General features: G+C 43.9%; 1 protein-coding gene across 1 annotated transcript in view; it reads left to right on the plus strand.

The window, feature by feature from the left end:
- Positions 1 to 259: 259 nt before the first annotated feature.
- Positions 260 to 14,025, plus strand: part of ZC3H18 (zinc finger CCCH-type containing 18) — a gene marked incomplete at its 3' end in the record, with an annotated part of 30,765 nt that continues 16,999 nt past the window's right edge. The window contains exons 1-8 of the mRNA XM_010170330.1: positions 260 to 850; positions 4,050 to 4,134; positions 7,491 to 7,639; positions 7,954 to 8,046; positions 8,659 to 8,816; positions 10,292 to 10,324; positions 11,935 to 12,061; positions 14,010 to 14,025. The exon at positions 14,010 to 14,025 is cut by the window's right edge and continues 277 nt beyond it. Of these exons, the coding sequence (XP_010168632.1) occupies positions 260 to 850; positions 4,050 to 4,134; positions 7,491 to 7,639; positions 7,954 to 8,046; positions 8,659 to 8,816; positions 10,292 to 10,324; positions 11,935 to 12,061; positions 14,010 to 14,025 (1,252 nt within the window). The remainder of the gene's footprint in view (positions 851 to 4,049; positions 4,135 to 7,490; positions 7,640 to 7,953; positions 8,047 to 8,658; positions 8,817 to 10,291; positions 10,325 to 11,934; positions 12,062 to 14,009) is intronic.

Consider the following 14,025-nt stretch of genomic DNA (forward strand, 5'->3'; position numbering starts at 1 on the left):
GCCTCATCCAACCTGGCCTTCAACACTGCCAGGGAGGAGCAGCCACAGCTTCTCTGGCCAACCTGGGCCAATGTCTCAACACCCTCACACCAAAGAATTTCTCCCCAATATCTCTAGAATGGTATAGGTTGGAAGGGACTTTAAAGTGTTAGTTCCAGTACAAGAGTATGAATTCTGCAGGGTGAGACTTTCTTGATGTCCCAGCTGGTTTCCCCATAACAAGTGTTATTTTCTACCCCCTGCAGACTATTGGGTACTGATGGACGTTTCCGACAGCCCTGAGCGAAACCCCTGCTCTCCTGATGAAGAGGACCAGCAGCTTTCTGATGATGAAGTCCTGAAGGAGAGTGGTTCAGACCGGGAACTTGATGGAGAGGGTGGGCAAGGCAGTGTCCTGGGAGAGGAGGAGGAGGATGCAGCCAGGGGACTGAGTCATGGTGAAGAGGAGAATCACTCGGATGAAGAGGACCGCTTAAGCGAAACCAAGTCTCAAGAGTCTGACAACAATGAGCAGAGCGGGGAGCTGAAGAGCCCTCCACCTCGCAAAGGAGAGGAGGAAGACAGGACAAATGACCTTGGTGATGAAGCATCCTCTGTCACCCGTGAATTAGATGAGCATGAGTTGGACTATGATGAGGAAGTTCCTGAGGAACCAAGTGCTGCTGTTGCGGAGGAGGACGGTGAGAAAGCTGCTGGTGAGGATGATGAGGAAGAGGAGAAAGGAGATGATACCCATGAAGATGAGAAAAAATCCAGTAACAAAAGTGATGATGAAAAGGATGGCCAGGATCCCCTCAAGGAGAAGAAGAAAGAAGAAGACGATGGAGAAATTGATGATGGAGAAATTGATGTAAGTAGGAGGTGATCTGGGGTGGGCAGAACCCTGCAGGGAGAGACCCGAGACCTGTGTTTTAGAGCTGTTTGGCTCTTAGCCTGCCATGCCTTCCTTCTTTGACATGAATATCTGTGTTAGCTCTGTCCCCAGGGTGGAGTAACATGTTTTTTCTTTGGAGGTAAGACCCCACTATGTGCCAGATCCTAAACTCAGTGGCTAGGATGTCTAGGACCACATACTGTAGAAAGCTTTGTTCCCAGTGTTGTCAGAGCTATCACAAATAACCTTTGTTCCCATTGAACATGGAAGAGCTCCAGTGCTCTAAGAAACTATTCTGCCTCTGATCTCAGAGGGCTTTTTGAACGAGGCTGGACGTACCTAAGCTGTCTCATCAGTTTAGGTTGAGGGGCTGGTGCTGTAGAGCAGCTGCCATGCTTGAGGCATCACACGTGTGCACGAAGCCCACGGCCCTGAGCTGCTTGTTGGGCTCTGGCAACATCTGGTTGTGTTGGAGGAGGAATTCCTCCTGGAAGAGGAGTGGACGGTGCTGGGCTTTCTGGAAAGTGCCTGAGCAGGCAGCCCCTACGTGTGGTTTGGGTGATGGGTGATGTGTTTGGGGATGTGCAGTCCCACAAGCTGCTGATTCACAGCTGAGAACAAATGTAGTTGTTTAGAAAAATCAAAATCTGAGTTTAATTTTGTTAGTGATTAGGGCAAATAGCACTATTTATCTGTGTTTGTCTTCAGGTAAGAAGCACTACAATACAGGAGTTGTGTTTAATATAGCTTAATACAGTTTCCTTCTTACAGGCAGAAGAAGACAGGACAGATTCTAGCAGTAGAGTAGAGTAGAAACCTTCCTGTAGGTTCCTGGTCTGGTGGACACCTTGAATCTGAATATCAGGAATTAAAAGCACCACGTAGAGACTTGGCTGGTCCAGAGCAGCTGGACTCCTCACCATGCCAGAAGTGCTGCTGTGTAGCTGGACTAGGTTGGGGCAGTGTTGGGAGCACGTCAGAGACCCTCCTCCCTTTTTACTGGAGTGGTATATTGGGTAATTTTTTACTCTAATGGTACTTTGACAAGTTCTGTTGCTTAAGAAAAAAAAAAAAAAGATGATTTTTTTTCTTCTTCTTCTTCATACCCATTGTGGCAGGTGATTTTGTTAAACACTTAGGTATTTTTCCAAATGTTTTGTGTATTTTTGATTCAGTTAGAAGGAATTTCAGTGTGTTGTGGGAGAGTCCAGGCAGTTGGGGGGGGGGGAAATTCCTAGAGTCCTGACTCTGTGCCTGCTTCTTGATTAAAATATGAATGCTTTCCTTTAGAGTCTGAGGCATTCTTGGGAGCGCTCTCTTTACAAAGCACAAGATGAATCTTTACTCTGGTTTTCATACATTAACTCATAACAGGGTTCCCAGCTGCCTGATTCCAAGGAGACCTCACAGAAATAAATACTTTCCCTTTTGTTCCAGTACAGCGTTTGCAAAGACTTCACACAGTTCTTTTGAAAGAAGCTGGAGTTGAGCTGGTTATACCATTCACACATCACTGAATGCCATCCCCAGCTTTGGGGGAAACTGTTCCATCTCTGCACTTTATTCTGCTTTCAGAGTTCTGTCTTGGAGCAGGGGGAGGAATGTTAATGCAAATTTTAATTTGAATATATGTGTAGTCTTTAAAAATCTGCTCTTGTTCAGGAGAGCTCTCCTTGTATTCCCCTCAGAGGAATGCAGCAGAAGAAGCTATTAACCCATCTCTCTGTACATCCTTTATCTACAGCCAAGTAATGAGGTTTTTTTCCCCCTTTTCCAGCTGTTAAATTGATCAAAGTTTGTAACTTCCCTCATCTTTTCCACGCAGACAACCGCTGTCGCTGCCACAGGGCTGCTGCCATTGCCACGCCAAGGGAAAGCTCCCACCAGATGCTCCCTCTTCAGATGTGTTTCATACTCTGAAAGCTTCTGTGGCAGTGAACTGGAGGCAAACTGAGGAAAAGCCAGGCTGCCTTTTAGCATAAATAACTGATTTTCTTTGCCAGATGCCTCTGACAACTCTCTGGCCATGTAGATCTTTGCCTTCTGCATCATCACCTCCTTTTAGCTCTGTTTGACTTTTCAGGTGCAGCCCAATGAAGCCAGGGAATGGGTTTTGTTGGGTTTTTTTCTCCTTGGAGAGCAAAGGCAAAAGCTGGTACTTTAAAGTTTCAACAACTTTCTTCTGGAGGTATTCCATGACTGTTATTTCACACTCATCCCCTGTGTTTTTTTTTTGAAGCAGCCTTCATCTCCCAGAATTTCATCCTGGGGTTGCTGTGCCTGGGGATAATGTAGAATTTTGTTAGAGCTGATTCACAACTCCTGCGTGGAGCTGAGGAGTCAAAGGGAAGGTGTCAAGTTGTTGCCAGAAAGGACTGGAAGAAATAATATGATTGTTTTTTTTTCCTGAAAAGCATGTGTGTGAGATTGTCACTCAGTGTTGTGGGGAATCATTTTATAATTAGTTATTGTAATAGCAGTTGTCCTGCAGAATTTGATGTGTCACACTTGATGTGTGGTGTCTGTTATTGGCTTATTGCTTTAATGCAGGAATATCACTCTGTATTTGAAATCAAATCAAGGAACAGAAGGAATTGGTTTGAGCTCCAGAGGGATGACATGAGTGCTGAGAAGAGGACAGTCCAGTTTAAATACCAGTAGTGATGTTACCCATGCCAGCAGAGCTGTGGTAGCTGTCAGTGTGCACACTGTTAACCAGCAGGAAGGAAAAATAATGTGATTTAACTCATTTGCCTCAAAAGTGTGAAGCTATTTCTAACTTCCTCATACATCTTGCCAGCTAAAAGTGCACAGCCAGCCTCGTTCAGCTGAGGTATAAGAGCTTAATCCACTGTACTGTTGATTTTTGAGCCTTTAAGCATATATCAGGTAAAATGATGGAGCTTGAAACCTTGATCTGTGTCCATAGATGTCCGTAATGCCCGAAGGATTTTGCAGTCAGCTCTGAAACACTGAGGTTGATGCATCTTCCTGTTGGTAGCAGCAGGTTGCAGAGATGCCCTGGAGTATTTCTTGTAACTTTTTTATATCTCTTTTTCTCTTGTGTTTTGCTCCAGGGTGTGTTTTCAGTGACTGATATTTGACCATATTGTGAAATGTCAAGTCACTGCAGAAAATGCACCGTGTGAAATGTCAACTTGTCTGTCTGTTCCAGGACGATGACTTGGAAGAAGGAGAAGTTAAAGACCCCAGTGACAGAAAAGTGAGGCCACGTCCCACCTGCCGGTTCTTCATGAAAGGTAATGAGATGCTGCAAGGGTGGAAGAAACCCAAAGATGCTGTAATTTTTCTTGTTTGATTTATTTTATATACCCATTAAGCTGCTGTCTACATGATAAACTCTACCCCAGGTGTCCTCACTCTCACCTTTCTGTTCCTTGGTGGCCAGATGCTGAATTTACATATGCAAAAATGGTTTTGCCCTAAGCTTGGTGAGCCTGGTGGAAGCAAATAAAGGAAAACTCACTGATGTTTTTAAAACAGAATGGAATAAAACTGCATGGGTTGATTTCAACAATCAGCTATTGCTTAGAGGTTATTCTGTGGGAAACAAAAATGGTAAATACTCACTGCTTATGCCTTGCCAAAACCTAATTGTTTTTGCAATCCCATCTTACTTCTCCAGTTATTAAAAGGTATTTGCTGGAACTTTTAAATTAAAAATGGAGCTAGAAATACTGTTTCTCTATAAGAAAACTCATATATAACTTTTCACAAGCGACAGTTGTCCAGTTCTGGGCCCCCCAGTTCAGGAAGGACAGGGAACTGCTGGAGAGAGTCCAGCACAGAGCCACCAAGATGATGAAGGGAGTGGAGCATCTCCCTGCTGAGGAAAGGCTGAGGGAGCTGGGGCTCTTTAGCTTGGAGAAGAGGAGACTGAGGGGTGACCTCATTAATGTTTATAAATATGTAAAGGGTGAATGTCAGGAGGATGGAGCCAGGCTCTTCTCAGTGATGCCCAATGGTAGGACAAGGGGCAATGGGTGTGAGCTGGAACACAGGAGGTTCTGCTTAAACTTGAGAAGAAACTTCTTTCCAGTGAGGGTGCCAGAGCCCTGGGACAGGCTGCCCAGGGAGGGTGTGGAGTCTCCTTCTCTGGAGACATTCAAAACCCGCCTGGACGCCTTCCTGTGTGATCTCATTGAGGTTCCTGCTCTGGCAGGGGGGTTGGACTGGATGATCTTTCGAGGTCCCTTCCAATCCCTGACATTCTGTGATTCTGTGACCCAGAAACCCCAGCAAGACAGTGTGCTGGAGGGGTGGTGTTGGAACTGACAGGGTGAGACGTGCTGGTGGCCACAGTATTTCCACTGGGCTGAGAAAATGGTCAGCTGGAGAAAAAAAGAAAAAAATCCTTATGTAAAGAGAAACTTTTTCCTCAAGGGGAAAGGGTGCTCTGTGCTGTATCAGATCCCACACTTGCGAAATATGATTGGGATTGTCGACTTTAGTTGGAAGGAATGGAGGTGGGAAGTCATAAAAAGTATTTCTTACTGAGAATGAGACCTAAGACTGGATGATCTTTCAAGGTCCCTTCCAGTCCCTCACATTCTGTGTGATTCTGTGACTTGAAACTTTTAAATCTAACCAATTGTATTTCTTTTTTTTTTTTAAATTCTTTTTAATAGGACATTCCCCAAAGTTTGTGCAACTGCTGATGACAGATTTTTTTCCTGTGGGTTTTTTTTAAGCCTAGAGAGTGGGTTTTATAAATTAATTTCTTATTTGAACTGATTATAGCTCTCTCCCACTTCCTTCAGCTTCCACCTCACTTCATGTTTGCTTGTTTACTCGGTTTTATTTACAATCATCCTTGAAACAATTTGTGAAAATCTGAAATTAAGGGTGGAGAACAGGGTGGAGTCTCTTACTCCTTGCGTCAGCAGCGGACGCAACGTAGGGAACTGCTTCGGGGGTTTCCTGAGACGTGACCATCAGGTATCATCTATTTGCCTTCCTGAATATCTTCCTGTATTGAATTTTCTGCCTGTTGCTGAGACATGAACGTGTTGGTGATGATGATAGAACAGGGAAGTCCCTCAGCAAGGAGAGCTGTTTGTTCCTGAATCCTTAGCGTGACATACGCCTCCGTGCAGAGTGGAAATATTTGCCTGTGTCAAAGTTCAGGCTGCAGGCTCTCCCGCTGCACTTGTTTTTCTTTGCTTTGGCATCGGTTCAGATAACGTTGACACTCGCTCTTGCTCACCCCTTAAAGGTTTTGTTGCCTTTAGAGGGGGAGATCAGGTGCTGCTCACGTGGGATCTTGAATGAAGACATTCAGATTTGGGTCCTTACTGTGTCCTGAGGAGCACTCCCAAGGGCAGTTGAGATGGGATGTGAGGAAGAATTTCTTTGCTGAAAGGGTTCTGAGGCATTGGAAGGGGTTGCCCAGGACAGTGGTGGAGTCCCCATCCCTGGAGGGGTTCAAGAAACACATAGATGTAGCACTCAGGGATATGGTTTAGTGAGCGTGGTGGTGATGGGTTGATGGTTGGACTCGATGTTCTTAGAGGTCTTTTCCAACCTTACTGAACGTGTGATTCTGTGAAAAGCATCCAGTGTTACCTCTGACAGAGAACACCAGCTCATGGTTCATCTGGGACTGATGAGGAGCATTTCCAGGGACCCTGGTGCAGTGTGAATTTCTGATGTGTTTCCCTGCCAGCTGAGATCAGGGATTGCTCCTTGGGCCACACCAGTGTCACCTGCTCCATCGCCTCTAAAGTCAATGTGCTAATTCCCCAGCTCGTGTGGAATTAGTAATGACTTTGTGATGCAGGTGTCTGCTGGGAGATCTGCAAAATGTCTTGCTTGATGTTGAATGGACTGCCAGAAAGAAAAGAAAACAACAACAAACCAAACATTTTGTTTCTAGGCCAAGCTAAAATTAAATTGTGGAATTAATTAGCTGTGTACCTGTTAGAGAAAACCAAACAACAAACCAAACAGATTTTGTTTCTAAGCCAAGCTAAAGTTAAATAGTGGAATTAATTAGCTGTGTACCTGTTAGAGACCATTGGTGTTGCCATCTCTTTGGGGTTGGTACCTGATGCTAGTGAGCAGCTTCACATCCATCTGCTGCCCTCTGTAGTGATGTCTCCTTTCCTCCTTTGTCCTGCCAAGCCTGAAGAATCAACTGGAGAGAAAAGCTTTGATGTGCTTCATGCCTCACCAGAGAGCTGCTTGTTTTGAATGCACTGTGGTGCTTTCTTTGCTGTCAGGTTATAGGAGTTGTTTTCTGATAAAGCTTCTCTCTTGAAGTGTTTGTCATTAATAAGACTTGAAGAGCTCATAGGCTTATGGTTCCATTTGCATAATGATGTGTATGGATCCATCCCTCCCTTCTCCCCACCATCATAAGGTTCTTGTGTGTTCATCCATCTGTGACTGGATCTGTCTGTCTTCTCTGAGAAGATGGAGTGTGACAAGTGTCTTTCCATGTATGTGAAAAACAGGTAAATCTCAGCAAAGTGGGAGAGAAGAAAAGTCCTGTGTCTCAAACAGCTTTATTCCTTGATGGCTTTTAAATGGTTGTGGGGCTGAGCAAACCCTTGCTGTAGGTATACAGGGGTCTAACAGAATTGTATTTCCACAGGTCATTGTACTTGGGGCATGAACTGTCGATTTATTCACCCTGGTGTGAATGACAAAGGAAACTACTCCTTGATCTCCAAGCCTGAGCCCTTCTCTCCAAATGGCGCTCCTCCTATCGGTCCTCACCCACTGATGCCAGCCAACCCATGGGTATGGACAGCTCTTCTGTCAATTTGTGGCTTCTCCATGTAGCTTTTGTCTCCTACTCTAGGAGGAGTGAAGATTTTGTTTGAGCTAGTTGGCAAAATCCAGGACATCTGTTGGCTTTGTGATTTTTTTATAAGGTGGTGTTGAAGTTGCTAGTAGAGGGGAATAATTTTCTATGTATGTCCCAGCTCATGTCCTGCTGATACATCTCCAAAGTATCTAGAGATGCTCCAGGATAACTGTTTACAAAGCATGAATTTGCTCCTTAAAACTAATGTCAAGTGTCTGTCTCCTTCCTCTTCTCACCTGTCTAACAGGGAGGGCCAGTTGTTGATGAGATCTTACCTCCACCTCCTCCAGACCCTCCAACAGAAAGTGCCTGGGAGAGAGGACTCCGCCACGCTAAGGAGGTAAATGCCATCCCTGGGAAGTGGGATGACTGTCTCCAAAATCCTCTGGCCTCTTTCCTTGGGAGCAAGGTGCTAGAAGAGATCTTTTTGGACCATGTAGTGTCTTGCTCTTTATAAGGAACCTTCCTTTTGCCTTTTAACCTATAAAGTGTGTCTTGCTGCATATCACACTTATTGTACAGTCAAGAGGAGCTCACATCCAGGTTTGGTTTTTTAATATTAACATGAACTAGGGAGAGTCTGTGGCCCTGACCAGTCAGGGATGTTGAAGTCAAAACTTTTTAGGTTGATCCAGTTTCCCTTACTTCAGTAGCTGTTTCTCTAGCACCTATAGCATCCATGTGTCTGATCATGACAGAACGTGGGGTCAGCATGTGTGAAACTTTTTGTTGCCTGTGTGCTGCTGTTTTGAGCTGATGGAATAGTTAAATTCACTTTCTGTGTCAAGAAGAGTCCAGTGTCCAGCACATTTGTAAGACTTGGGTAGAAGAAGGATGTGTTGTTTGAAGAGCAAGTTTCTCCCAAGTGAAGGGGTTTTTTTAATACTTCAATTTCTCTGTGCCTCAGAAATAATTCTCTCTTTACAAGGTTTTATTTTTAATGTTATGACAGGTATTAAAAAAGGCAACTATGAGAAAAGAACAGGAGCCTGACTTTGAGGAGAAGAGGTTCACTGTGACTATTGGAGAAGACGAGCGTGAATTTGACAAAGAAAACGAGTTTTTCCGCGACTGGAATTACCGCATCACCAGAGACGTCAGAGATCCAGCGTAAGATCCAGTCTTGGTTTTGCTACATGAACTAGATGGGTGGGAAATGTAGTGCAGCATAACAGTCTTCAGTTAACTTGTTCCTCCAAGCTGGAGGAATACTCACCTCAGAAAACAAAACCAGCTTCTATTAAGCGGTATTGAACTTGAGCTGCCTCCACTCAGTCCAGTTCAACATTATCTTCCTTTACAGTTGTCTTTAAACCTCTCTGCCTTCAATGTCGTTGGCACACTGGTCCCTCAAAGACACTATCTAGTTGTGCATTGCTTACCTGATGCCAGTGCATTCTCCCAACTTTTTTTCCTCTTGGTTTTTCTTACTTCAACCCATGAGAGTTTTAAAAAGCTAAAGCTGAGGCTGAAAAATTGGAGTATGCTCAGCATCCAGGAGCTTCAAGATAGCAGTTGTACTGTCTCAACCAGCTGGATGTTTATTTGCAAGGGCATTGGCACAGCAGCTGGTCTTAACAAACATCTTGACCAGTCCCAGATAAGCTATTTAGTAAGAGTCTGGTCAGAAAGCAAACCTGTGAGCTGTCAGGGCATGGCCTGGACCAAAACAAACACCTTATGCTTAAGTGTTTGGGTGATTGTGTTTTTTAAAGGAGGTAAAACAAAATGTTGGAGACCTCAGGCACACTGCCGTCGTGACTGAGAGCAGGCAGGAGAAGGTGCAAGGATGAATAAGGCAGCTCTGAGACACTTGCTTAGTAGTTCTTGTGCCAAGAAATGGATTGGAAAAAGCCAATTTTTGAGTGAGAGGCTTGTATTCTGCAGGAATACAGGTGAAGCTCTGTTTCTCTCTTGCTTACACATCCTCTGTTCCCCTTGTATGTATATTTTATAGATTCTTTTTATTCATTCACAGAGGAAGTGTTTGCAAGGCTTGATTTTTGTCTATTTTAGAGTGAATGAACTACCAAAAAAAGATCTGAAAAGGAGCAGGTTAAGCTTTTGTTTCAATAGTCTTTGTTTTTGCTCTGGAGTGCAGTTACTTTCCCCATCTTAAAAAGAAGCTATCTACCCAGTTCAGACTGTAACAAAACAATTGCCCCATATTAATTCTGTGTAGGAATCAGTCTGTATCTTGGTCTTCTCTTCCTCTGAGAAGACTTTCACATGCACCTGGGACATACTATCCACCAGTGCTCTGTGGTTGACCATATAACATCTTTATTTTATGATTATAGAGGAAAAGTAGCATCAAGTACCTTTAGGTATAACCAGACTGGCTTTAAAATATCTTCATTGTGTGTAAAGGCAAAAGTTAAGTTGCTGCTGCTGTAAACTCTAGAAAATGGTTGGTTTTTCTCACACACACACACACATTTATTGCACAGATTGACACCTTGCAGCAGACTAACCACTGGTGGTGCAGCTGGGATGTTAATAAATGCTTTCAGGACTGTCTTGTGACATATAAAGATGTCTTAAAATAGTTCATGAATCCCTTTTTCTTTTTTGAAAAACTATAGGGAGGTCGACATCAAAGAAAACATTAACTATGGGTAAGCAGGTCTTTGATTCCAGTACTGTTGCAACTGTAAGAAAATATTCCCTTTCCTTTCTCCATTGTAACTTCTTAAAACTTCCTAGGCCACAGACCACTGTCCCACCAGGTGTGGTGGGTGATTTATTAATGGTATAGATATATTTGATTTTTTGGGGGGTGATGCCAATTATTCACTGAAGGATTTAAGCACTGAATTATCTAAATGCACAGCAGTGATACTTGTTTAAATGAATTAAAAATAAATCCACAGATGTCATAGGAAGGGAATGGGGAGATTTGGAATTGAAGCTGGGTTAAAAAGTAAAGTGTTTTCTTTTTTTGGTGTAGCTTGAAGGTTTTTTTTTTCCTGTCTCTTTGAACACCTGATTTCACTGAATCCAGACTGTTGTCTGGTTGGCATCAGGAGTTTGTTGCAGAATTAAGCATCTATATTCAAGATTTCCCTGGTACTCCTTCCCTTGGCTTATTGTTTCAGACAAAAATAGAAATGTTAAATTATTTAAAAGCACTGAAAGAAATATAGGTAACTGCTTGACTTGCAGGGCAACACTGAGATCTTAGCCTGTTTTAGATTATTTAGCACTTTTTAAAATGTGAAAGTGGGTCCTTTATTCCTTTTACTTAAAAGTCAGAGTCTCTTTATGGATAATCTGGAATTTGGGAGCATTTGCTTTATAATCTTAGTTCTGCCACTGACTTCTCTGTGGCCCTGGAAGTTTCTTGTTTCCTTTACCCACCTCCTCGTCTTCACAATGGATCTGATATTTTCACTCCAGGTGGTTGGCAGGGATTGGATTTTATTGAGTATGTGAATTGAAAACATCAAATAATGTTAATAGAAATCATCAAATGGAGGAAACATTGCACATTTAAGGAGGGTGGGGTTTTAAATCCTTTCCCTCCCTAAAAGTTATTCCAGTTTTGCAGTTGAGCAGAGGTGTACCACATGCTGGCCACTTCATTTGTGTGAACACTGGAGATTTCTCTGTTTCCACTGGAGAATATCAGTCACAGATGGAGTTCCCTTCATTGCATGGAGTAATTCCAGGTGGAGAGGCAGAGCGTTGCTCTGTTCCCAGTGGAGAGCTCAGCAACAGCTCGTGTCCTGTGCTGGTGGCACTGGGATGCACCCTTCACCTCTGCTGACAGGGGAGTAGGAGATCACAATCTGTTCCACTTCTGAGTGAAGATGTTTGAGCTGAGCTGTGTGTGCATGGACAGAAAACACAGCTCTCAATCAATGAGGCAAAACATGTTCTGTTCCACCTGATGATGTTTGAAGTGGCTGTTAAAAGCTCTTGGTGTGTTTCTGCATTTTTACCCCATTGATTTGAAAGCTGAATTTGGTTCGTAGCATTCTTTTTGTATGTGTGTGTGTGTGTTTATCAAGAAAGGTTTGTGCTCTTTCTCTGATAAGCTTCACTTAAAAAAAAAAGACTGTTTCTGTCTGTCTGGGATATGTAGAAAATAAGCCACTTTGTAGGGTTTGAAGATGTTTTTTGTTGTCGGCGCGCAGTGATTAAGACCTGACCTAGAATACCTAGTGTTTCTGTATGGCAACAAAGTGATATTTCCCTTTCTAACCTTCCTTGTTTTTCATTGTAGGCTTGATCCCTATACAGATCCTTATTATGACTATGAAATAGAACGGTTCTGGCGTGGTGGGCAGTATGAGAATTTCAGGGTTCAGTATACAGACCCAGATCCGTACCGTAACTACAGAGTAAGTAAGGTAATACCCCTTCCTGCGCTTTGCCTTTCAACTTTCTTCCAGGTACTTGTCATATTTGCAGTGCAGTGGTTGAAACAAGACTTTTCACTTATATTCAAGGTGCTTAATCTTACAAATAGTTCAATCTTGACTTAATTACTGCACAGAACCTGCTCTAAGTGCAGGGATGGGAGGATGGTTCTGTTTCAACGTGATGAAGGCAAAAAGCACGTCTGAGATGGGAAGATGGTTCCTCTTCACGTGCACTGGTTGTTCCTCTGTGTACCAAGCATCCATTTTTGGAAGTGTTGGAGAGGGAGGGAGTTTCCAGGAAATAACCTGACTGAGGAATGGTTTGCTTGTTAGTTCTTGGGACAGACAGAAAGGATTAGATTTGGACAGGCGTGCTTTGTGTACAGGCGGAGGCTCCAGCGTGACTGTCCACCACCACTGGTGGAGTTGCACGTTACTGGATTGAGTCAGATGAGGAAAGTACCCAGCCAGCTGCCAAAATCCCAGATGTAGTCAGTTGGTGTTGAGCTGCTGTAAGATGCTCAATGAAAATAAGGCTGTGAACCCTTTCCCTCAGCTTTCTTTTCCATTCATGCAAACTGTTGTGCCTCAAGAAGTGGCAAAAATAATAAATCCTGCTCAGTGGGAAGCTTTTCAGTGGTATTTGTCATATCCTTTAAAAATTGGCTTTCCCAAAATGGCCTCGATTGGAAAAGACCTTTAAGATCATCGAGTCCAACCATGAACCCAACACTGACAAGTCCCCGACTAACCCATGTCCCTCAGCACTGTGTCTACACCACTCTTCAATCCCTCCAGGGATGGGGACTCCACCACTGCCCTGGGCAACCCCTTCCAATGCCTCAGAACCCTTTCAGCAAAGAAATTCTTCCTCACATCCCATCTCAACTGCCCTGGGCACAACTTGAAGCCTTTTCCTCTTGTCCTGTCCCTTGGTCCTTGGTTGAACAGACCCATCCCCACCTCTCTCCACCCTACAACTCTACAACTTCCTTCTTCTGTAAGACTGTGCTCTTCTACAGAAGCAGTGCATGAACAGGAGCTATTGTTGTACATGAGGCACCATCAATTATTTTCATGGTGCTTGTTTGTGAAGTCAATTAGCTTGTTCTAAACATGATTAGCAATGAGAATAAATACTTTGTAAACATCAACACGTTTATTTAATAAGCATTAATAAGCCACATTAATCTTTGACTGGTGTCTTTGAGAATGACAACTGTGATGAATATGATGCAGTGTTTTGTGCCTCTGCCTGCTCAGCCATCAGTGATGGTCAGCAAGCTCTGGATTATTTCTCTAAATATTTTAACGTGGGAGGCTGTTTGGAGGGTGTGTGGAGGGTGTTTGGAGGGTGTTTGGAGGGTGTTTGGAGGGTGTTTGGAGGGTGTTTGGAGGGTGTTTGGAGGGTGTTTGGAGGGTGTTTGGAGGGTGTTTGGAGGGTGTTTGGAGGGTGTTTGGAGGGTGTTTGGAGGGTGTTTGGAGGGTGTTTGGAGGGTGTTTGGAGGGTGTTTGGAGGGTGTTTGGAGGGTGTTTGGAGGGTGTTTGGAGGGTGTTTGGAGGGTGTTTGGAGGGTGTTTGGAGGGTGTTTGGAGGGTGTTTGGAGGGTGTTTGGAGGGTGTTTGGAGGGTGTTTGGAGGGTGTTTGGAGGGTGTTTGGAGGGTGTTTGGAGGGTGTTTGGAGGGTGTTTGGAGGGTGTTTGGAGGGTGTTTGGAGGGTGTTTGGAGGGTGTTTGGAGGGTGTTTGGAGGGTGTTTGGAGGGTGTTTGGAGGGTGTTTGGAGGGTGTTTGGAGGGTGTTTGGAGGGTGTTTGGAGGGTGTTTGGAGGGTGTTTGTTTGCAATTGCTTGTGGGCCAAGACTTTGAAACCTTGCTGCCCACTTTGTTAGGAGGCGTTACCACAGTGTCACAATGATTTCTCTCTTCTTTTTTTTCAAGGAAAGAGAGCGAGAAC

The sequence above is a fragment of the Antrostomus carolinensis genome, unplaced genomic scaffold (assembly GCF_000700745.2).
Source record: "Antrostomus carolinensis isolate BGI_N321 unplaced genomic scaffold, ASM70074v2 scaffold16576, whole genome shotgun sequence".
Lineage (NCBI taxonomy): Eukaryota > Metazoa > Chordata > Aves > Caprimulgiformes > Caprimulgidae > Antrostomus > Antrostomus carolinensis.